The sequence below is a fragment of the Pectinophora gossypiella genome, chromosome 11 (assembly GCF_024362695.1).
Source record: "Pectinophora gossypiella chromosome 11, ilPecGoss1.1, whole genome shotgun sequence".
Taxonomy (NCBI): domain Eukaryota; kingdom Metazoa; phylum Arthropoda; class Insecta; order Lepidoptera; family Gelechiidae; genus Pectinophora; species Pectinophora gossypiella.
In genome coordinates, this window is record NC_065414.1 from 12,798,896 (window position 1) to 12,823,589 (window position 24,694).

The 24,694-nt window shown below is 38.8% G+C and overlaps 1 protein-coding gene across 2 annotated transcripts in view; it reads right to left on the reverse strand.

Annotated features, from left to right (window-relative positions):
• LOC126370576 (limbic system-associated membrane protein-like) overlaps window positions 1–24,694 on the reverse strand; it is a 189,368-nt gene that overhangs the window by 68,515 nt on the left and 96,159 nt on the right. For both annotated transcript variants that reach the window (XM_050015522.1, XM_050015523.1), the window contains exon 3: window positions 513–649. In XM_050015522.1, the coding sequence (XP_049871479.1) occupies window positions 513–649 (137 nt within the window). The remainder of the gene's footprint in view (window positions 1–512; window positions 650–24,694) is intronic.

Consider the following 24,694-nt stretch of genomic DNA (forward strand, 5'->3'; position numbering starts at 1 on the left):
CCAGTTAGAGATCGGACTGGCGATCTGTTGTCAAATCGGGATTAGAAAACTTTCATCAAACCCGTCTTGAAGATCTTGACGCCAAAAGCCAGATCCAAGTCCTCCTACCATAACACTTATAACTCAAGTAAGGACTCTCTATTGTGCCTTTGTTGTAGGACTTTCAAAACAAAATTTGGTTTTGCTAGTCACGCTCGCGCCCAGGACCATGTCTAACACTAGTTGAGGGTGTCGCCGTTGACGGATACTTCTGGGAGGACATCATCATGTCATTGTGACTTGCGCCTTTGTGTATGTGTGTAGATATTAGAAACGTATTGATGAAAACAAGTGGCTTCCGTGTTCTAGTGGTAGGAGCGTTGGCTACTTGATCTGGAGGTCCCAGGTTTGATTCCCGTTCAGAGCGTTGGCTTCTTGGTCTGAAGATCCCAGATTTGATTCCCGTTGAAGACAAAATCACAAAAAAACACTTTTAGACTCCAAAATTTAAACAAAAATTGTGAGATCCTTACCTTATGTTTCCCCAGGTTGACCACAGAACACCCAAGAATGGCCTCTCTTCCGATATGGAAGGTGTGGTTCCCGATAGGTCGCTCAAACTGAGGCTCTTCCGATGACCTTTTCGCTGTCAACGTCACAAGTTGAGTGTCTGTAACATAAAAAAAAAAACAAATTAGTACTACACTTTTTCACATTTTGAGCATGTAAGGTGGTCGCACATTAAGGCGTCGGTCCCGGTTACCACTTACTGATGTAAATACGTACGTTCGTTACATGAGCTGTGTCAGGGGCTTTTGGTGGCTCAATAATAACCCAGACACCAGAGGGTTATGGGTGATCTGGGTTGCTGTATGGGAAATCCACCTCTCAACTCACACGGTAGAAGAAGAAGAATTTATTATTTATTGCTGGACTAGACTAAAAAAGGTCTTTCAGGGCATGTCCTAAAACCTTATTTCCTTTCTAAGATAGTGGATAATTATAATATATGGTCTGGTCATCAGTCTCCATATGGTATAACCATCTTAGGACTCATGGTATCAAGTTATTTTCTGATTACTTATAGCACTGCCCACCACATAAGGGAGTACTCCCTAGTGATATGAGTATGTGTGCACCTCGTGTATTGATTCTTAAATTCGACAGAGCCTCGTGTATTGGTTAAAATCTCTAAATGTTTCATAAATTTTCGACAGGAAATACCACTTGAAATCAACACAGAATCATGCTTCAATATTTTCGTTACTAACAGCCTGTGTAGGTTGTTTATATAATAGCGTACATGTGTTAAAATAGTTGTAACTCGTAAATCCGTAGTTAATCGTGCGGTGCACCTCTCGGATTTGCCAAAATGTGTGCACGGTAAAATTGATATGTGCTGACAACTCGGTTGTTATTTGAATTATCATTTGACTGACTTTTCTGGGTACTGTCATTAGGAAAATGATAGTATCAAATTCAATAGAGAGATATTTTTAAAGTCACTATACGTAGGTATCAATGTAGGTAATTTAAAGTTTTGCATTTCAATGTTGTTGTAAATTCTACGTGTGTGAAGTCTAAAATATAATGTAATTGTTATATATGTAATTTGTTTTTTGTGTGCAATATAGAGTCCACCACCAACCCGCAGTGGAGCAGCGTGGTGGAGCATGCTCCATACCCCCTCCGGTTGATTGAGGGAAGGCCTGTGCCCAGCAGTGGGACGTATATAGGCAGTTTATGTTATGTTAATATAGAGTTATTATATTCTTGCTTTCGAAATGTTATGCAGCAAATGCTTGTATTTCTAAACATCTTTTATTAGCGCAACGTAAACGAAAATACACAATTATTTTTACACTCCCATGTCGTAAGCACAAACGAAAATTCTGACAAAAAGTATAACGGGCCACCCGACGCATTTTCGACCCAAAACTCGCTAACAACGCAAATCCTCTAGTAGGAACTAAGCATCGATAAATTTTGAATGGGGAAAGTTTTAACAATCGTACGCGCCACGGCACGCGCCCTAGAACCTCAACCTGCCGCAATGTGTCATTCTGTCCCAAATATGTGACGTGTTGAGGTCGAACGCAACGCGAAAGTGCCGTGTTGGTTATAGCGACACTTTATTATGTAAATTAAACGAATAAGCCTCGTCTATTTTGTATTATCGGTCTTAAGCTAGTTTAGGTATATTCCCAATAATTGTGCAACAAATGTCCCTAGGGTTGATTAACTCTTTCAAATATTATCCACTCAGATGACACGCCCTGAGCCGAGGTTCGCGCCCAACTGGGCACCCTCAGGCCTGTTGTCTTAAACGTTGTACCGGGTGAGAGCCTTCAGCTCTCCCCATTTGTCCGGCCAAGTAGTTAATGCCATCTGCAGCAAATCTACAATAAGTCACGTGAAAAAAAAATTAGCAACAAATGTCGATCACAACGCGAATGTGACGAGTTAGTTATCGCGTTACATTAGTATTATATTAATGAATATGAGTAAACCTCGATTATTCGGTGCTGTGTCTTAAAACTAACTTATAACTGGTATCTTAAAATGTTACGTTCAGTAAGTATATTGGTGCCGATTCAGATGATCTCTGACTTAATTCTATTTTAATTTGATAGGACTGAAGCTAGCTAATTCTCTTTCTTGCACTTGTTTTAAGTGAAGGACGACACTAATATAATGAGCTGACAAACTGAATACGCACCATTGCGCAAGAAATTGTGAAATAAGTTAAAATGAAATAAGTTACAAATTCTACAGTTTGCTTAAAATACTTTTTTATAGCTAGCTAGTCAATAAAAAATGTAAACAAAATCAAGATATTACAAAAGGCACCAAAAAGGATATTTGACTTTTAAATATAACATTTATAAACTTTCTGACTTCAGCGAAGATATTAATAACTCAAAGGAGGTCTTTCACAACGGACCTTGCCTCCCTGAGCTGTTTTATTTAATATTAAATAGAAGCTCATAATTAACTGAAATTAAATAAAGTTTGAACAAAAGACTTCATTGTTTAAGTTATGAAACAAAATTATATTATAATACTTATAACTAAATACACTGATCCGAATAATTGATGAAATCAGAATTATTAGGTTTTAACATTATTGTTCTTTATGATGTCAATGAACAATTTGATTAAAATCTAATAAAAGGCACACGTTATTATTATGTTTGGATTATGCGATTTCATGATCTGTATTAAAAACAATAATACATTATGATGTAAGAATAATGCAATTTAGAAACTTATTAAGTAAAACGAAACTTTATTATATTGTCACTTTTAGTGCCCCTTCGGTTAGTAGATAGTTTTGACCAAATAGAAAATTCCAACCCAAACAAATCTACAAAAGATGGACAACATATTATTATAAAGTGCCATATTGGACAAAGAATCGTTATAGAATACTTATTGAATCAACGTTCAGTCTATACAACTAGGTAGGGTAAGTGAACGGTAAGAGACACCACCTGGGTTGCTTTCTGAATATTTTATACCCAAGAATGCAGCAGGTTAGCTTCCTATTTACGATTTATCGATCCGAGGACGGGTCACGCAATGTCTACTTGCCCTTATTAGGGATGCCACCGTTACATAGTAAGGTAGCGACAATCAGTGTTACCGAGTATTTTATTTACTCGATATGTCGAAGTAACAGTTTACCAAAATGTTGAACCATATGAGCGATAGATTGATTATCTGTCACTTTAGCATTCAAGATGCCTATATTAGGGCTTTCTATAAGTAGCTGCAAGTTGTCTTCTGATTAGTGGCTCTGTTCATCCCTTTAGGCGTTGAGGACGTGAGTTTATATACATATGTGTGGTACTTTTCAAGGACGGAGTAAGTATACGATATTATGACTTAAGCCACTGTCACACAATTGGTAATAAAACTACAGTATTTACTAGGTTCCTCTGCTCCTGCCCTAGTGAAATAACCTTCAGGCCATCAGGTAAGGGGTACCCGTTTACCATTCGCTCTATGCCTCGCCGTGTTGATTTTATATTGGTAATAAGACCTTGCAATCAAATGTACTTTTGTTTTTATTTTACTTTATGATCTTATTTTTACCGACTTCAAAAAAGGCGGAGGTTCTCAATTCGACCGTATATTTTTTTTTTTTTTTTTTTTTTTATGTTTGTTCGGGCATATCTTCGTCGTATATGAACCGATTTTGATAATTCTTTTTTTGTTTGAAAGGAGATATACCCAAGGGGGTCCCATGTCAAGGAAGTCAGGATCTGATGATGGAAGACCAGAGAAATCGAGGGGAATTTTCAAAAATCGTAGGAGCGACTAGTGCGTTTGTAAAGTCATATTGATCGGATCGATCTTTAGGCTTCGGGAAAACTTCCCGGCCTTCGAAAACTGGTCAGCATCAGGGAGATACCCTATGGCCTGGCAAACCTATTGCACCTGGATTTTGTTTGTTTCCACGACACCCATTTAAATCTTGGTCAAATTCTGTCGCCGGTGAAAAAGAACAAAGTGGCGGAAAAACAAGATGGCCGCCATACGAAGAGGGACAGTTTCGAATAAACAGGACACGCGAGCTGCTTTAGCAGCGAGCGAACCACGCGAAATCTACTGTATCTATATGTATGCGTGAGTGTGTATGATAGCAGCTTCCACTGACAACCACATGTGTGTATGTACACATACACATGTGTGTGTGTGTGCGTGTGTGTGCGCGCGTGTGTGTGTGTGTGTGTGTGTGTGTGTGCGAGCGAACCACGCGAAATCTACTGTATCTATATGTATGCGTGAGTGTGTATGATAGCAGCTTCCACTGACAACCACATGTGTGTATGTACACATACACATGTGTGTGTGTGTGTGCGTGTGTGTGCGCGTGTGTGTGTGTGTGTGTGTGTGTGTGTGTGTGTGTGTGTGTGTGTGTGCGCGTGTACGTGCGCGTGTGCTCTTGTGCGTTAGCGCGTGTGTGAGTGTGTGTGTGTAAACATGTTCATCAATAATAATTGTGATCACTACTAATAATATATTATATTATTATATATGAATATAAATCAGAAAATCTGTCTGTCTGCATCCTTGCTCGGTCTAACCATCACTTAAAATCGTAAAATAAAATAAAATTTTTAACAAAAAAAAAACCGACTTCAAACGCAAAACTAAAAAGCAATAAATAAATTTACTTCGCACAAAGTAATTAGTACGTATTTTCAATTAGTTAATTATTTTATAATTCTGAAGTCGGTGCCAAGTAAATGCTACAACAACCCTACTACAATATCAAATTACTATGTACACACAATATTGTTTAATACCTATATCAAAGCAATTACAAAACAATGTCAAACAAAAAATTACAAACAGTACTGAAAAATATATGAATCGGTACTTCGTTGTAGCATTTCCTTGGCACCGGCTTCAGATTTATAAAATAATTAACTAATTGAAAATACGTACTAATTACTTTGTGCGAAGTAAATTTATTTATTGCTTTTTAGTTTTGCGTTTGAAGTCGGTTTTTTTTTGTTAAAAATTTTATTTAATTATCATCATTAATTTAAGAGCCACTTTCTCCATTCTTGTCTATCAAAGGCCAATTATATCACTTCCTTATAAGATACGACGTTCACCTTCTCTTTAATCTGTTCCATGTAAGGTCTTGGTCTTCCCCTTGCTCTTGTAGCTTCCGTCCTTTGATGTTTTTAATAAATTTGACGTGTCTCAATAAATTCAAATTCAAAAATATTTTTATTCAGTATGTAACATAGTTACACTTTGAATCGTCAATTTTACATAACGAACGTCTCATCCGCCTTAAACTACTGCAGCTTCTCACAACCTGTATAGCCGGGGAAAAGAAGCTGCAAGAAAAACCGCGGCACAGGGCCCCAGACGTTCTTTAAAAAAAATAAAAATAAACATAAAATATTGGTATACAATTGAGTAATTTAGCTGCCTAATATCAGTTCTCAGACAGTTAATCACTAACTTTATAATAACCTTTTTTGTAAAGTTTTTGTTTAACTACTGTCTTAAGACAGTTGAAAGGCAAATTCTGAATGTCTAAGTGTTCGATCATTTTGCCTCTTCTGTCCTCAATAACTCTCAATGTTTATCTCCTTTCCGTTTACTCTTACTAGTAATTCCTAATTAGTAACTCTTTTTGTTCAAGACCTGACGATGAATAGAATAGAATATAATATAATTTTTTGTGGGATCTTCGGGCGTCAATGAAACACTATGCACCTTTGAATAGGTTTTTTTTTATTTTTCATGTTTGTTTAACACACTATTTTATAGTCGAAACGCAAAAAAACATCCTTTCTCTTCAACTCTCACCGAACGCGTTCTTCTTTTTCAAAATCATTCTTCTCAATCCGTTGACTCAGTTCATTTCAACTCAATCATCCACCTTTTCTCTATCAGTCTTCGTTTAAAAATCAGCATTCAGTCTTTTACTTATCCCACATTTATATATCAAAGTACCTAGCCTACGTTACAGGTAACCATCACTATATTACGGGGACTTTAATAACAAAATGATTGATACCTCTATTTTTGACCTTCGTCATTTATTAAAATAGGATAAGTAATTTAGGAGCCTCCATCTATCCTATCTTGTCTAGCCTATTCGATTCCACGTCTTCGTCTATCGTGTGGGCTGTGAGGTGGATTACCAACCTCATCAACCCTGGTGTCAGGGTTACTATTGAGCCGCCAAAGGCCTCTGACATGACTACGTACTTACATCAATAAGTAGTAACCGGGACCAACGGCTTAACGTACCTTCCGAAGCACGGATCGTCTTAATTTCGGACAATCAGGTGATCAGCCTGTAATGTCCTAACCAAGCTAGGGATCACAAAGTGATTTTTGTGATATGTCCCCATCGGGATTCGAACCCGGGACATCGGGATCGTGACCCTAACGCTCAATCACTGGACCACCGAGGCCGCCCGATTCGATTCCACTACTGGGCCTCTGCCTCCCCTTGATTTTTTCACTCAAACACTTCACTTTGCGCGATCTTCGGCCAATCCCTTAAAAGCATTAAGGTCGTCACACCACACATCCCTGCATCCATCCACAACACATATCCCTAAATACATATTAATATATAGACAGACTGCCAAACTTAAAACGTTCCTTTTAGCTCTGTTTTAGTCGATTAAAAAGGTTATTAGTTACAGAATTTAATAATGAAACCGACATGCGTATTCATTGCTTTGAATTGTTAAACTGAACTAGTTTTCACTTAACAATTGCGAGTATAACCAACAATACAACATTCGAGTGTTTGAACAACTAATAAACAAATTAAATATTAACCGAATTAAAAGTTAGCCATGTTACATGGGTTTCCACGAGATTACGATGTTTGACCGGCCAGCGTACTTAGACCTTTCGTGTGCTCAGTTCAGTCGAATAGTGCGAAGCCCCGGAGGTGTGAAGGGGGTTTTGGGAGGTCAAGTCATAGTGGCAGTGAAGTCAGCCCCTAGGCAAACAATTAGTGAAAGTTAAACATGAATTTGGCCCAAACTCGAACTATGGGCAATTCCTCATTTCGGCTTTAATGGATAGTAGATTGGAGATAACTACAAGAAGTGTCCGGTCTGTGTTTGTTCGGACTTCAATGGAGTGTTATTGTTACATTCACTTTGAGTGGTGCATGGAAGGGTTGTTTACAATCGTGTAAGTATCCGCACTCGGGTAAGACTTATCTGGAGGTTTAAACGTCAACATTGAGGCAATTCATCTAGGAAGCAATATTGCTATTTGACATTTGTTGGCATTGCGCACTTACTGTATATAAACATAAACACCCTATATACGTCCCACTGCCGGGCACAGGACTCCCCTCAATCAATCGGAGGGGGTATGGAGCATACAACAACATCCCGTTTCACTGCGGGTTTTTAGAGGTGTTATACGCCTAATAGCCGGGATCAACGGCTTAACGTGTCCTTCGAAGCACGAAATCATCTTACTTTTTCGGACAATCAGGTAATTCAGGCCTGCAATATCCTTACCAAGCAAAGGACAGTCTCATAAAGTTATTTCGACAATGTCCCTATCGAGAATCGAACCTGGACCTTCAGATCGTGAGTGCAATGCTCTAACCACTAGACCACGGAGGCTGTTAGAACTGTGTTGGACTTTTATATGCGCAAATGTCAAATTGCAATATTGCTTTTTTTATATTGTTGGTAGACGCTTATCGCTATCGCCACTAGGGTCGATTAATTCTTTCAAATAATATCCTCTTAAACGGCGGCGCCCTGCGGCGAGGTTCGCGCCCAGATGGGCACCCTCACGCCTGTTCTTAAATGTTGTATCGGGTAAGAGCGCTCACGAGTTGTCCGGCCAAGTAGTTAATGCCATAAGCAGCAAATCACCAATAAGTTTGGTCAAAAAAAGTTAATACACACCATCTAATTTGATTTTAAGTTACACGTCGTCAAAAAAAAAAAGGAACGGGTAATCGACCTTACGGAACAAACATTTTTTCTATTTGCCTCTGCCATCATGATAAACCGAGCAATGAGAAAGTTGGTGTTATTGTTAGTTGGTTGGTATTATCATGTAAGTGTTGAAGAGCGCCGTCGATAACTAAAAAAAAAGAGTAAGAAGCTTTAAACAAAATATGTTTAAGATATTTAACGAATTTACCTGTAAGTGAAGTTCTATCTCAATTATACGAAACTCCTTGTCCGAGACGGGACTCCCTTTCTTCAATTTTAATATCGCTTCCTAAAGTCTCGACAGGTTATGGAGTTGTCCATGAAACATGCTTTAAACATAATAACATTAGTTGACAGGTACAGACATACGGGATGCGGGAACCGAATTTTTTTTTTAGCTTTGGATAAGAGCTTTGAAAATTGTGACGATGTTGCTGTATAAGACGTAGACTACACTGTTAACCATCTGGAACAAGGAGCGAGTATAATTATAATAGGTTCCGTCTGCAAAAAGGTACAATAACATAGATTGTGCTGTTTTCGAACACAAACAATAAACTATACAAATAGGCTAAAGGCTTCTATTTGAAACCTCCAACGTAGCCAACGTAAAATAAAACTACACAAAGCCCAATAAGACAACAATTCCCGTAGCACCTTTAGTCAATTTTCGAAACGACCATCAAAATAATAACGAAGCTTCAACTAACCACGACTTGAGCCAGAAACAGCAATTGTCAGACAATCAAAAGGCGAACGATATAATTAGTCAGACATTAAAATGAGGCATTACAATCTAGTCTAAGGTTCCTTCCCGGCTCTGGCACGGTTCTCGTAGTCACGCCAGGTGGCTGTGTTTCCACTGTCATAAGAGATTTAAGTCTCGATTAAACAATCCGGTACTTCTGTCGGATGCTGGGACACCAAAGTGGCAACACCGCGATCGCGCCACCAACAAAATGTATGACGTCGATTTGTCAAATCAAAACAAAAAAGGTAAGGTATTGGGTGGTTGTACAAGACAGGTATATCTTCATTAAAATCAGACAAAGTTGTCAATAAATAAATGAAAAACGAAGGATCTTCAGGTTAGGTAAGCGGACCCTGTGGAAAACGGGGTAATACTAGAGTGATGACGATGATGCCTAATTGACAAATGTTTTGTCAAACATGACACAGTCATTTACGATTTGCACTCCATTCCTAGACACGCTTTGTAAATCGGGTCGCCAAAATATTCGTTAAAATACTGCATGACACTATTAATAGAGCGTATCTTGATAGGATGCTCCTTTTGGCACACCCCGGACACTTCATACAAAAACCTCGTTTTACACATACACTACACAATGACGTTATCGTACACGCGCATCTATATGTGTGACGTCTGACGCCCATACGATTGAAGACTAAAGTCCGAGACAGAAAGCCCGAGGGGGGGAGTGGGGGGGGGGGTTTAATCCTAGTTCGGCCGCAGGAGGAGAGCGGAGAGTTGCCATTTTATACGTAGTACACGAACACGTTGTCCTTTTTCTGTGCTTTAGATCTGATGACGGCATAGAGGTTCGGAAATCGCGCATTGGCGATCATGCTGCAGGACTGCGGCTTCCTTATGATCAAATATTGTCTTTTGTTAAAAACCCTGAGGGAAACCGAGGCCCTCAGGGGTTTCAGCTCACCGGATCACCGGATCTAGTGGTTGATAGTTGGACTCACGATCCGAAGGTCTCTGATTCGCATCCCGCTGAACCCTAGTTTCTCTGATCACCCAATGGTCCAGAAATATGACGATCCGTGCTTCGGAGGGTACGTTGAGCAGGCAGTTTCGGCTACTATTTACTTAAGTAAGTCATGAGCCATGTCAATAGCCTTTAGCGGCTCAATAGTAACAATAATTGATAAGCTTGGTTATTAATCTCACAACCCACACGTGTGGGAAGAGACAACCCCTGAATTATAAACAGCCGGACAATGGAAACAGGCCAAACTCCCCGTGACAGTCGGCACCCGTCACGGGCGGCACCTTCCGTTCGTTTCGTGGATATAATTGCTACAGCTGAATTAACTTTTCCTTTTCCCTAATTCGCCAAATTAAAATTTTCGCCAAGTGAAATTGCTTTGCATGGCTGTTTGTAAATCGTTGTCGTTGCCTCGAAAAGTAACAAAACGGTTTATTGTTGCACCGTTCTGTTCTGGCAACTTTTTATATTCTTTGCTTTTTTTAAATATTTTTTTTCAGATACACTGTTTTGAGACTAAGTAGGTTGAAATGAAAATGTTCTTGGAATGGAAAGCGTATTATAGTAAACCGACAAAGGAGTCTGTATATGTTGACATTTGTGTTTCTTAGAAGTGTATTTGTTGTTGAGTGAGATGTTTGACTTCGTATAGCAGTGGTTGACAGTTGATTTTGATACTTGTGGCGCTGCCCACCACATATAGGATTACGGGCGTGATTCAATTTATTTTTGTGTGAGAATCTCATCAGACTATTTACCTATGGCACAGCCATAAGTAATTTAAAGTAATAATACAAGTAGCAGCCCCAATTAGCACTGAAATCCATAAAAGGAATTAGGGTAACAGGTTACCTATATAAATAATAGACGACAACTTACAGGGCTTAAGATTTTTTTTACTTTATGCCTAGAAATACAAACTGTACAACTAAATATTATGTATTTTATCGTTTACCTTAAATCCCATTACATCAGACAAGCTTATTTAGAATCGACTCGCAAAGAAAAAGAAGCTTAGTTAGAAGTACAGTTTTAAACTTACTTACCAACAACATTCCTCAAGATAATCCCATAAAATTCCCGTCTATATCCAAAAACAATTGAACAGCAATTACCTCAGAGCTATCAGGGTATAATTGTATAATCCCTCTCCTACCTGGCCAGCCCTTTCATTACTAGGCGCGAAGGAAATGAAAGGGGAGGCAGAGCTCGATGATACGTGAGGTGGGTTCAAATCGTCCTGAGAACTAGTGCTGGCGAATTATAGATAATTCGATTATCGATATAACTCTTTATTGCGTAAATATAAAACACAAAAAAAATATGGTACAATCCGAAAAAGGAGTCAAATAAGTATAAGTAAATTTTACTTTAAAAAGTCTACAATATCAAATACACAAACGGTTTAACACTGTATAAGAGTAGACACTAGTTTTTAAGGACGGACCGTGGACACTACATACATACATAAATAGCCTATATACGTCCCACTGCTGGGCATAGGCCTCCCCTCAATCAACCGGAGGGAGTATGGAGCATACTCCACCACGCTGCTCCAATGCGGGTTGGTGGAGGTGTTTTTACGGCTAATAGCCGGGACCAACGGCTTAACGTGCCCTCCGAAGCACGGAGTCATTTTATTTTTTCAGAAAATCAGGTGATTCAAGCCTGTAAAGTCCTTACCAAACAAAGGACAGTCCCACAAAGTTATTTCGACAATGTCCCCATAGAAGATCGAACCCGGACTTCCAGATCGTGAGCCTAACGCTCTGACCACTAGACCACGGAGGCTGGACACTAAATTAAAAAAATGTAAGTACGGAATTTTACTGTACTACAAAACAAATCCACTTGACATTAACTCAACATCATGAGCTAAATCATCCCCCTCAATTATTCGTTACCATGTCACACACACCATGTACAAGTACGTACAGGGGGGTTAAAATGGTCACATCGAAGCAGTTCATCTAAGAAAGCAATATTGCTATTTGACATTTTGTTTGCATTGCGCACTTACTTTTATCTGCGCAAATGTCAATTTGCAATATTGTTTTTTAGATGAATTGCTTCGATATAGTATAATGGCCTAACTCGGAAGGGTTCGCAGAATACCAGCGTCGTGGCTCAAAGTTTTCATCTCCTTCGTGCTTCGGAAGGCACGTTAAGCCGTTGGTCCCGGCTGCATTAGCAGTCGTTAATAACCATCAATCCGCATTGGGCCCGCGTGATGGTTTAAGGCCCGATCTCCCTATCCATCCATAGGGAAGGCCCGTGCCCCAGCAGTGGGGACGTTAATGGGCTGATGATGATGATGATGGCCATTTTAACCCCCCTGTACGTACGTACTACGGGTACGTATGGGTGTTAGTAACACCGTAACGAAAATAGGGGAAGATTCAGAAGTCTATGTAAATTGACTTGTTTTGCATGAAACGTCCAGGTGTGATCATATTTAACTTTTGGTAGTTTATCGACAAATCATCGATACTGGACTATCGCTCGACAACACTACCTTATGACCCTCGTCTGAGATTGAGCCGGTTTGTAATTGAAAAATAGCTGGGTTTTGAGAGGCTTTGCTGAGGACCTTTTGAAAGTATTTGTCGTAATATTTAGTTTTGAATAAACACGAAGAAAAGTTTTCGGTTGCTTTGGTTGTTGTTTCATCATCATCATTGGCCATAAGATCTTGGCAGATGATGGTAACAGTGGTTGTATAGCTGTCACGTTTCGCTGCAGGATGTCTTGTGACTTATCAAGCCGATAGCAGCACGGTGGCATCTTGCCGCATTTCACACAAATAAACGGCCTCCGTGGTCCAGTGGTTGAGCGTTAGGCTCACGATCCGGAGGTCCCGGGTGCGAATTCCGGTGGGGACATATCACAAAAATCACTTTGTGTTCCCTAGATTGGTTAGGACATTACAGGCTGATCACCTGATTGTCCAAAAAGTAATATAATCCGTGCTTACTACTTACTGATGTAAGTAAGTAGTCGTTACACGAGCCATGTCCTTTGGCGGCTCAATAATAACCCTGACACCAGGGTTGATGGGGTTGGTAATTCACCTCACAACCCACACGATAGAAGAAGACACAATTAAAACGTGAGTCTGGGAGAAATGTGGTGTGAATGCGAAGCCTTTTCTGCTTCAGCTTGTCCTGCCAGGCTTCGTCAAGTCTTGACACTCCAGCAGACAAATCGATGTGCCCCTCTGGTCTCATAAATATGAGGGTGAGTGTTGCTGTTTACGATGTATATAATATAAAGTGATCTGCCCATGAGCCGTGCCTTCTTCAGCGTGAATTTTTCTAATATACCCACCTGACTAAGGACTCAAACCGGCTTCGCCTGGGTAGGTCCTTTAGTAGGTAGGTCTTAGGCTTAGCCTTATTAGTTAACTATTGCAAAAGATTCTGAGAATCATCAGTGGCAGTGATGAAAATATATGGGATTGACATGTAAAATAATAATAATAATAAAAAAGTTTATTTAGGTAAAATCTACGACACACATATACATTTACAACATTAAAATATACACACATTAACATTAATATTTAAGTAGTTGGAAAACATAAAGGTATATGGGTGCCGCAGTTCACCAAAAAAGGCCAGGGTTCAGTGAAAAATTTACCCAGAGGGCAACACTGATTTTCAACCCACGCCGATCGGTGAAACGCGAGTACCCGCACAATAAATTTTAAAAAATAAATAAAGAGTACAAAACAAAAAAAAAAACGACAGTGTTACACATAGAAAGCAGAAACAAAACAATAAAAGAAAGAAATATTACACTAAAAGAAGGATCTATAAGTGAGTAGTGAAAGCAGTGTGTAGCTATGGTGCATGTGATGTGAGTGCGATAATTAAATAAACGTAATAATATACATATAAAATTTCATAATCATAATAACAAAACGAAACGAAAACGGACATCCAGGAGCACCCAGATGTGATCTAAAGAGGCAGCAACCGCTATCCCAAGTACATCGCTGGTATATCTAACCTCTGTATTTCTAGTAGGTGATTCTTTAAATACTTTTTGAATGTAACCTTAGAGCTCCGGTTCCTGATTGGTGGTGGAAGGTCGTTCCAGCACTTAGTAGCTTGGAAGCGGAAACTACCCCTGAAAGACATGTCACCTTATGTCACTTTTTGTCACTCTTTGTCATGTGAATCCCATACATTTTTATCACTGTCACTGTCACACTTTATCACTATCAACAATATAATCGTACACCAATGATTTTGGATGTCGCGTTGGCCTGTATGTGTTCGTATTAATGCAATTAGGGTTGTCACCGCCCCTGTGCTCAATAATTACCGAGCTATTTCCTCGTCTTATTTCCTAGCGTTCCGTCTTTTCTCCATTTTCTTCGTTTTATAACCCTCATTAACGACGGCCAAGTCAGCTTCTTACTCACTAATGTGCACCTATGGGATTTTAAATTGAGAATTTATATTTTTTCTTAAAAACCTGTATAAAAAGCTGTATTTTTTAGTAACACAGTTAGCTCGATCACTATAGACGGCAATAGTGTTCACCAGTGGCGGTTCTAGCAAAATATGTAGGTGGTGCGTGACCACAAAGTGGAGCCCATCAAATAAAGATTATTTCGATTAGTTTACGGCCACAGAAATATACCTAATTAAATCTTTGTTGTTGGTGTACTCAATCCAGTTACTCCCCTGTAGATTCGGGGTTGCCAGCCAGAGTGGTCTCGTCTTGGCTGATTTTTGCATTCCCCCCCCAAAAAAAAAAAAAAAAACGACACCCGGTGCGACCGCACTGTTCGCACCGCCCTAGGGCCGCCGCTAGTGTTCACGACCTCTAACTTTGGTCTAACAGAAAGCTCGGCGAAATGTGGAAATTCAATTCATCTTGCGGTGGACGTACGTCTGATTACCCCGATTGGGAATGTAGTCGCACACTTACGTTGTGTATCCTTTTTTGTTACGATATTTCTCGGCTGGAATAGGAGTAACGGAATCACTGAATGCGAATAGTGATAGGCGCTGAATGAAGGAAATGTAAAAGGCGTGGTCGAACGCCGGCATGGTTCGTATCGGGGTCTTGGAGTGTTTGTTATCGGGTCATCAGGATTATTTACTACGTACCTGGTAACCAGAATCCAGGATCCCTGGCTTGCCTTTATTACTTTGAAAATCAAAAGTCAACACACTCGCAAACATGAAAATCTAAACACAGATCTTAAACAAACATCAGCTTTTTAAACAAACATTAGTTCTACTGGGCATCGAACCCTGGACCTCTCGTAGCCAGATATACAAAACCAATCGCTCTTTGAAATGTTCTCCGTTAATTATATTCAGATATGAAATTCCCAAATGTAGCCGCTATGAACGCTTTACCAGAACAGAATATGTTATTTCTAAGCATTACGTTATCGATTGGTTTGACCTATTCACAATTCACATTCAGAAATAGGTGAGACAGATAATAAAAGGTTTGTTAATTTCGTAAATAATTTACTATTTGAAATCTAATCCCGATTTATATTCGTATCCCCTTTATTGTGGAGGGACTGTTTATAATAAAAACGTTCGTTCGTTTTTGTTTGTGGCATTAATTAAAGAGAAGGCGAATGTCGTGTCTTATAAGGAAGTCAAAGAATTGGCCTTTGATAGACAAGAATGGAAAATACTACACCGACAAGAGCGTCGCTCTTAAATTAATGATGATGATAATTATACCCTACTAGGAGTCGTGGAAGACCAGTCGAAAGAACGTTACACTCTTACTATTATGGCGCAGGGTTGAATCTAGCATGGGCCTAAACCAATGAATTTTGAAGTTCTTTCTCTTTCGAAGTTCAGTAAATTTTGATACTTTGTATAAAGATGGGCACGATAAATGGTATGGTAACACCATGGTAACAATGCTAAATATGCCATATATACGTTTCTTTATCAGCAGGCAGTCTATACTACTTTCCTTGAAAAATAAACATATTATATTTTATAAGTAATAAAGGTACATTTAAATACATTTAAAATATCCAGTGAGTAAGTGGTATTACAGACTTGAATGTAGCTGATTTGAAGTTGAAGGCACTATAATATAACAGAAAATACTTTATTCAGTTTGTCACGGGTAAGTGCTACTTTAAAACGGATGGTGCAAAAATTGCAAAAAATATTCCATTACGCACCGTTCCTTTTAATTTCAAGTGTCTTGGTACATGTAAAATGTTACCTTTATCTTTCCACCTGGCTATAGTCCGAGGGCAGGGATTGACGTTTCCATTAACCCTTGTGAGTGGCCATAATTGTTATCGCCCAAAGCTCAGAGGAGCCATCTATGGCTAATCGCCTCGGCCCTAATCTATAGTTTGATGGAAATAGTTCAAGGCTTAAAACCTTTGTTCGAGGACGCACTTAAAATTTATTAACATTTTGAGAGCAATTAGAGGCATCCAATAATATTGGCTTTGGAGATGAGTGATCGGCTATGAAAATATCTTTACACTGTGTTTATTAGGATACATACATTCGCCTATTTCCCGGGGTAAGCAGAGACTATGGAATTCAATTTGCTTCGATCCTGATATACTTGCTTCCTCCACATTCATCAATGGTTTCATACACGCATGCCTGTTCAGAGTAGATCTTACTGAACCTTTTCTAAGAACATCTCCAATTTGGTCAATGTACGTCCTTCTATATCTTTCTGTGCCAGCTCTACCACCAAACATCGCTTTATAATTATACTGCTTTCGTAATCCTATTATCCTTCATCCACTCTATGTGTCCAAACCAACTTCACATTCCTTTCTCTATCTATCTTAGTCACTATATTATTATTATCTTTTATACCACATCTCTCCCTTATCACAGTCTTTCTCACTTTATCACTCAATTTTAACACCAAAGATAAAATATGAAATTCTGGTTATCTAATAAATAAAGACAGATCTAAAGGTGACAATAAACGTTCTCTTTTTTCTATTTAACTTATTTATGAATTTTAATAAAGAAAAATGTAATGATATGTCACGTTTATCTATGACGTCACAGGTTGCTTTTTCGAACCTACATAAACTATTCCGTTAAAATTTTAGTGTTCTGACGTTTAGTAAAAAGTAATTGGTTTGACTAGTTGGAAACTACCCCATTCTATCCAAAACACCGCTCGTTTTGCAGTCGGTAAGGAAATGAAACTCTTGCTATAAGCTAGAACGGGTCCCGAATGCACAGTTTTCGTTTAAACGGATCATTTGTATTCTACGAACACGACTAATGAATTTTGTATGGCAATGATATTTTATTTTGTACACGTAATCCGAATGGATACTATGGAAATCAGGCTTTTCTGATCTGCTGTGTTTTTTTGTTAAGTGTTCTAATGAGGGACATTTCAGGCTACGTATGGCATATTTTGCATTGTTACCATGGTGTCACCATACCATTTATCGTGCCCATCTTTATACAAAGTATCAAAACAGCCTGATCATTCTTGTACGGAACAGTATTATATGACCTGTGACCGAACTAAGGCAAAGAAAGCGTGTTTATCAGACGTAACTCAAACTCACAAAAAATGATTTATTAAGTGAAATTAAATGTGTATGAAGCGTAATTTTTTACATACATAACACATCAACTAATTTACATATTAACTCAGAATAATGAGCTGAATCATCCCTCTCAATATTCGTTACGATGTCATTAAAACCCCGTGCAAGTAGGTACATACAGATAGCCATACAAGTAGGTATGGGTGTTAGTGACACCGTAACGAATTCTGAGGGGGATGATTCAGGCCATGATTATGAGTTGATATCAGATGGAATTTCCTGTCGAAAAATTCATGAAATTTTTGTTTTTTCATTTTTTTTTCAGGTCCATACTTTTTCGACAGAAAATTCCACTTGATATTAACTCAGAACCATGTCCCGAATCATCCCTCAAAGTTTTTGTTACGATGTCATTAACACCCTGTATATGGATCGCCCATTATGCGTGTCTTGTAATGTTATGTAGTTCTTGGCTATACTAGCCAACCTAGCACTCCTGGAGCTTCCGAGCTTCTGGAGCTTCTTCACAGTCTTCACGGAGCGACCTTGTTTGCTGTAGGATTCGTGCCCGTCGTGGTAAAACTCCCACGCATTTCAGGACGTGAGAGGCAGTTTCTTCTGCCTCCAGACGATCTCTATAAAGTGGGCTCAGTGAGAGAAAGAGTACTCTGTACCGGCGTGCGTGTATTAAACGATTAATGAACGTGGAGGAAGCTAGATAAGTGTGTCAGGATCGAAGCAAATGGAATCCTAGTTTCAGTCCTAGTCTTAGTTTCTGCTCTGCTTACTCCAGCGCCAATATGTGTTAGTTTATGTATGTATTCATATGAACAAAAAAGTTACTCTAACCGAAAATGCACCTTTGTATAAAACGGATTTTTATACAATTTTAAATTCCGTTCCCCATTATGTTTTCACCACTGTTTCCAATTTACCCGATGAATGCTCTACTTGGCCTTTGTCTAAATAATTACAGTCGCGAGCAAATTACCACTGGGTCTGACCCTTCCTTGTTTAATTTCGGTAATTACACCTCCACACTGGGCAGTCGCAATGTATATATTTGCACACAGCAAAATCTCCCCGCGGTTTGCAAATGTAACCGCCAGTATTATTAGCCGATTCCTTTATAAACAACTGGGGGGTTAAAAAAGCCATATCGAAGCAATTCATCTAAAGCAATATTGCTATTTGACATTGGTTTTCATTGCGCACTTACCAAATTGCAATATTGCTTAGTTAGATGAATTGATTCGATGTGGCCTTTTTAACCGTGTGTGGCTATATGATTGGAAGAAAGAAAGAAACATTTATTATTTTCGGACACCACAGACACAAACAGACAAGTACATTACTTTTACGCAAAACATAATCCACACAAAAAGGAAAACAAACCAAAATTAAAATCATAATAGAAAATAAAATAAATAATAAGTATTTTAAAATGCAACGTACTGTAATGCATTATAATGCGATAAAACATTATTTACATTTCTTACCTGTTAGGTTTTATATATACATATTTGGTTTCAATTTTGCTGTAGTCATGACATACAACAAAATTCAAACACAATCACATTGATTGATTGATTTTCTTATAGGTATGCTGAGTAAACCGGGCATACGCTTCAATAAAATTGCATGCAAAATATGTACACAAAATTATATAATTCACACATTTACACACGCACACACGTACGCACATACTCTCTCTATCACACACACATACACACACACACACACATGCACATACACACACACACACACACACACACACACATACATTAATGAATTAGTCATAATATTGATTTTACGTCAGTTAAGTTGATTTTAAATTTAATTAGATTTTTGTTTAGACTTTTTATTTACTAGCTTTTGCCCGCGACTCCGTCCGCGTGGCGTGTTATAAAAGAAAGATCTTTGTGTGTGTGGGAGAAAGGTTAAAAAATTGTTAATTTTATTATTTTTAAATGAGGTTACAGTATAAGTAGCTCAGTTAAATAATGAATTGTTATTAATTTCTAGATTATTAGTTTATGATTTGGTTTGATATTTTAGGAAAATACGATCAGTTTCGAAAATTTAAACAAAATTTAAAAATTATAACAGAAATACGCCGTGAAACGTCCGCCTGGAAAATTCAACAGAAAACTACCTACGAAAGATTTGAACCATCCAAGAATAATGAAAAGTTCGCCCGCAAAATTCAATCTTTGACACGACCATCAACGACGTCTGCCCTCACGCGTCTGCCGCGTTCCGGTTGCTCACTCGGGTATCTGCCCCCCCCTCCGCGCCTCGCCACCGCTGTCGCCGCCCCACAAACGCCGCGCGGGCGCGACGTTTCTTGGTTGCCACTGCCGCGAGCTATAAACTTCAAGCCTCTAACTCGCTTCCCGTTCCCAGGGAAATTTTTAACTTTGCATTCACTAAGGTATATAATATGATATGCATGTCAAATTTCAAGCATCTAACTTATGCAGTTTAGATTTTTTCATACAATTTTTTTTACCCGCCAATTCCCATTTTTCAAAATACAGCCATAACTAAAATTTATATTTACTAAGATATGCATGCATGCTTTTATTCGTAGCATGCATGCAAGATTGAAAACATCTATCTTACGCGGTTTAGATTTTATCATACAAATGTTTTTTCCCGCTAACTCCCGTTCCCGTGGGAATTTTGCAATATCCAGTTGCAACTAAGCTTTAAGTTAACTATGGTACCTGCATGCCAAATTTCAAGCGTCTAACTTAAGCGGTTAAGAATTTTTATACAAAAGGGTTTTCCCGCTAATTCCTGTTCCCGTGGGAATTTCAGGAATTCCTTTCTTAGTGCACCTCTACGGTACCTAAACTACGTCCCTTCCTAATTTCAAGTGCCTACGTTTAGCCGTTTAGGCTGTGCGTTGATATGTCAGTCATTCAGTCAGTCAGTCAGTTTCTCCTTTTATATATTTAGATATTTCCGTCATAAGTACATGATTTCTATGTAACTTTAACCATTAAGGCTGCTCACGCGACGGAAGCTTAAAAAATGGAGTAACTTCTCCCGTTTTCCCAAAATTTCCCTTCACTACTCTGCTCCTATTGATTGTAGCGTGATAAAAAGTATACTATAACCTGCTCAGGAGTATGAAGAATAATTGTATTAAGTTTCATTAAAATCCGTCCAGTAGTTTTTGTTTCTATAAGGAACATACAGACAGACAGACAGACAGACAAAAATTTTACTGATTGCATTTTTGGCATCAGTATCGATCACTAATCACCCCCTGATAGTTATTTTGAAAATATATTTAATGTACAGAATTGACCTCTCTACAGATTTATTATAAGTACAGATAGTTTATTGGGGACAGCTGAAAATCAGCGTAGTGACGTTCCCCTCATTGTAGAAATGACTCGACAATTTCAATTTATTTTTTAATAATAGGGTTTCCATACCACTAGAAAATCCTCACTAAATGCATTTAGATACTTGACTAACTCGCTAAGAGTTGCAATGACTGCTGCTTATTTTAACTTTGGAAAAGTAGCGAATAATTTGTGACATATTATGTATTTACGGGCGGTGAATTCGTCCCGCGGTTTGCAAATGCAGCGTCTATTAGCCACCTCATCTTTAATGCATAATTTTGAGAGGCAAGTATGAAAATAGGCAATTGGCTTGCTATAACGAAAATAGAAGACAGAATAATTATAAAATAATAACTGGCTCTTCTGTATCCTATACGAATACTTCTAATGTCCAGTATAGCTATTGGTGTTTCAGTAACAACAATAAAGATATATGTTATTGATTATTATTATTTTTTATATGATTTATTGATTTATTATAATTGAAATACTCCGTTGCCTGTGACAATTCAATTTAAAAATCGAAAGACTAGCCAGGAAGATCGCCATCTTGGCTGCTTACGCGGTACGACAGAATCAAATCGATGTTCGATTTGCTTCAATCTGAATCGGCTTCGGCTTAGCCGGTAGGGCCCTTGAATTAATTTTATGTTATAGAGATAACACCGGACCAGACAAATCTTCAAATAACGTCAGGGAGTCCCCCTAGCATTATCCCGTTTTTCACAGGGTCCGCTTATCTAACCTGAAGATTTGACAGGTCTGGTTTTTTACAGAGCGAAGGAAAAACCAGCCCTAAGGTTAGGTTAGGTTGTTTATAGTACACGATAAACTATTAAATAAATTTACATAAGGCTAGTTTCCAACTAGTCAAATCAGTTATTTTACTAAACGTCAAAACACGAAATTACTATGGAATTTGTATGAAAAAGCGCACAGTGACGTCATAGAAAAACGTGAGAAAATGTCGAATTTATTAATAAGCTTTTCCTGATTAAAATTCGTAAATAAATTAATATTAATTATTACTTTTAGATCTGTCTTTGAGAAGCTCGGTGGCGCAGCGGTAAACGCGCTCGGTCTGCGATTATTGAAGTTGGGTCATTGCCGGTCATTGGATGGGTGACCACAAAAAAAAGTTTTCATCTCTAGCTCCTCCGTGCTTCGGAAAGCACGTTAAGCCGTTGGTCCCGGCTGCATTAGCAGTCATTAATACCCATCAATCCGCACTGGGCCCGTGTGATGGTTTAAGGCCCGTTCTCCCTATCCATCCATAGGGAAGGCCCGTGCTCCAGCAGTGGGGACGGTGATGGGCTGATGATGATGATGACGAGATCTGTTTTTATTTAGTAATCAGAATTTCATAAATTATCTTGAACCTAGTAAACGACCCATTTAAACAGTACTCTGATTGCATCGAATATTGAATGGACTAGAGTTTAGCATAAAATCGTCCGGAACCGTGCAAGACTCGCGGGAACGGTACATTTCACGCAATCAGTTTCGTATTTACCGGTCCACCGAACTCTAATAGGCATAGCGAATGTTAAAGGTTAAATGTATGCTACCGGTATGCAATATCGGTATTCGGTATTTTCGGGGAGCATTATCTTCGTTTTAGTGGAGTCAATGAAGCCGGAGCTTCCTAACTTCTAAAATGCCAGGGACAGATAGTGGCCAGCAACACTATCGATTATTGAATAATTGCAATACTTTTGATTTAATCGATTATATTGCAATAACCAATTATATCGAGGTATTGGTTAAGATAGTATTGTTAGCAGCTTCCGTGGACTAGTGGTTAGAGCATTAGGTTCACGATTTGAGAGTCTGGGTTCGAATCCCGATCTGTGGGACTGCCCTTTGTTGGTAAGGACTTTGCAGGCTTGAATCACCTGACTGTCCGAAAACATAAGTTGATTCCGGGCTTCGGAGGGCATGTTAAGCCGTTGATCCGTAAAAACAACTTCACCAACCCGCAGTGGAGCAGCGTCGTGGAGTATGCTTCATATCCCCTCCGGTTGATTGAGGGGAGGTCTGTACCCAGCAGCAAATCTACCAATTCTCGTCTCTCGTAGATAAGTAATAATGTAAATTAAACAATGTAAATTTCTCATTACATATCGGAAATCGGCAAACTACGTTTAAAATTTAATGTAATTTGCCAGACGCGCAATTAAGACTAGGTATCTAAAGAGTTCCTTCTTTATTTAACGTTTCTTAAGGTGTATTTTCTAACTTAAACTGAAGCTGAACTTCACTTACCGGTAGGTTGCAAGCACTTACTTTCAAATTCCAGAAATTCGCCGCTCCTTCTAAAAACCCATTTGCCTGGCACTATGCTTTTTTCATAGCCTGTTCATTTTAAAACTTAAAAAGACCTAACGTCTCAAGAGAAGGGGTGGCAGCTCTTAAGGAAGAAAATTACACGTTTATGGATAAACATTTTTGTCGATATTGCATTTTTTATTTAAACCACTTCCATTATTGACGCCGCCCGGACCTATCACGTTCGTCTAACAGAATGCTCGGTGAAGTGTGGGTACTTAGTTCATCTTGCGATGGATGTACGTCTGACTACCCCAATTTGGATATAGTCGTGATCTTATGTGTGTGTGTGTGTGTGTGTGTGTATGTATGTGTAAATCCCTTCAAGCTACTATGCTGGAGTGCTTGTCTTCCAGGGCATGTCGTAAATTCCGACTGAGGAATTATGATCTTTCTAACATGATAGACAACCTATTATGTTGTATTCCTCGTAGTGAACCCAGCCGTTGCACACCCAGCCTATTTCTCGTAGCGCATCTACCAAACATTTAATAACATTTTTAGCAGGTGCGCTACGAGGAACGAATTTTATTTTAATATTATTGGATGTGAATGAGTCACGTGGAGGGGACGAGTGACTGACTTTATAAATAGAGGAGCTGACCGCGTGAGCCCCTCTCTTTTGCTCCGGACGTCGCAGCGATAAGAAGTTGTTGTGAGAATATTAGGTTATGTTTTTATACTGTGCCAACCAATTTCCTACTTACTGTTTTCTATGTGATTTTCATTAAAAGTATATACACCGTTGTCTGTAATTTCTTTTTTTTAAACTAAACCCGCTTCTGATTGCTTACAATTATTTGTTCCTCGTTCGGCACCTATGACGTAGTAGACTAATGTGATATCTTCCAATACACGGAATAGGCTAGGTGCGCAATGCGCGGGTGCGCAACGGCTGGGTTCGCTACGGGGAATACTTTCCTATTATGGGCGATAGGCTGATTCTTTGCCACTAAAGTGATATGCCTACCAGGCTCTATGGTATAGTGGTAATCTACTATTTACTAGGAGTCCAGGGGTCCAGTCTACTATTTTTTCTAGTCTATCATTGTTGGCTCATTAGTAACCCTGGCGCCAGGGTGATAAGGTCGGTCTTCGAGTTACAAGAAAAAGAATAATCTAAGAAGAATCTCGGTACTGCGTGGGTGATTAAATTCTTCCGAATAGTGATGTTTCGAAGACAGCCCTGTACGTATCATCTTTTTTTGTGAATTTGCTTACCACGGCATACGACCACGGCTATCTTCTAAACATCATTATTCGGAAGAATTTCACAAAAAA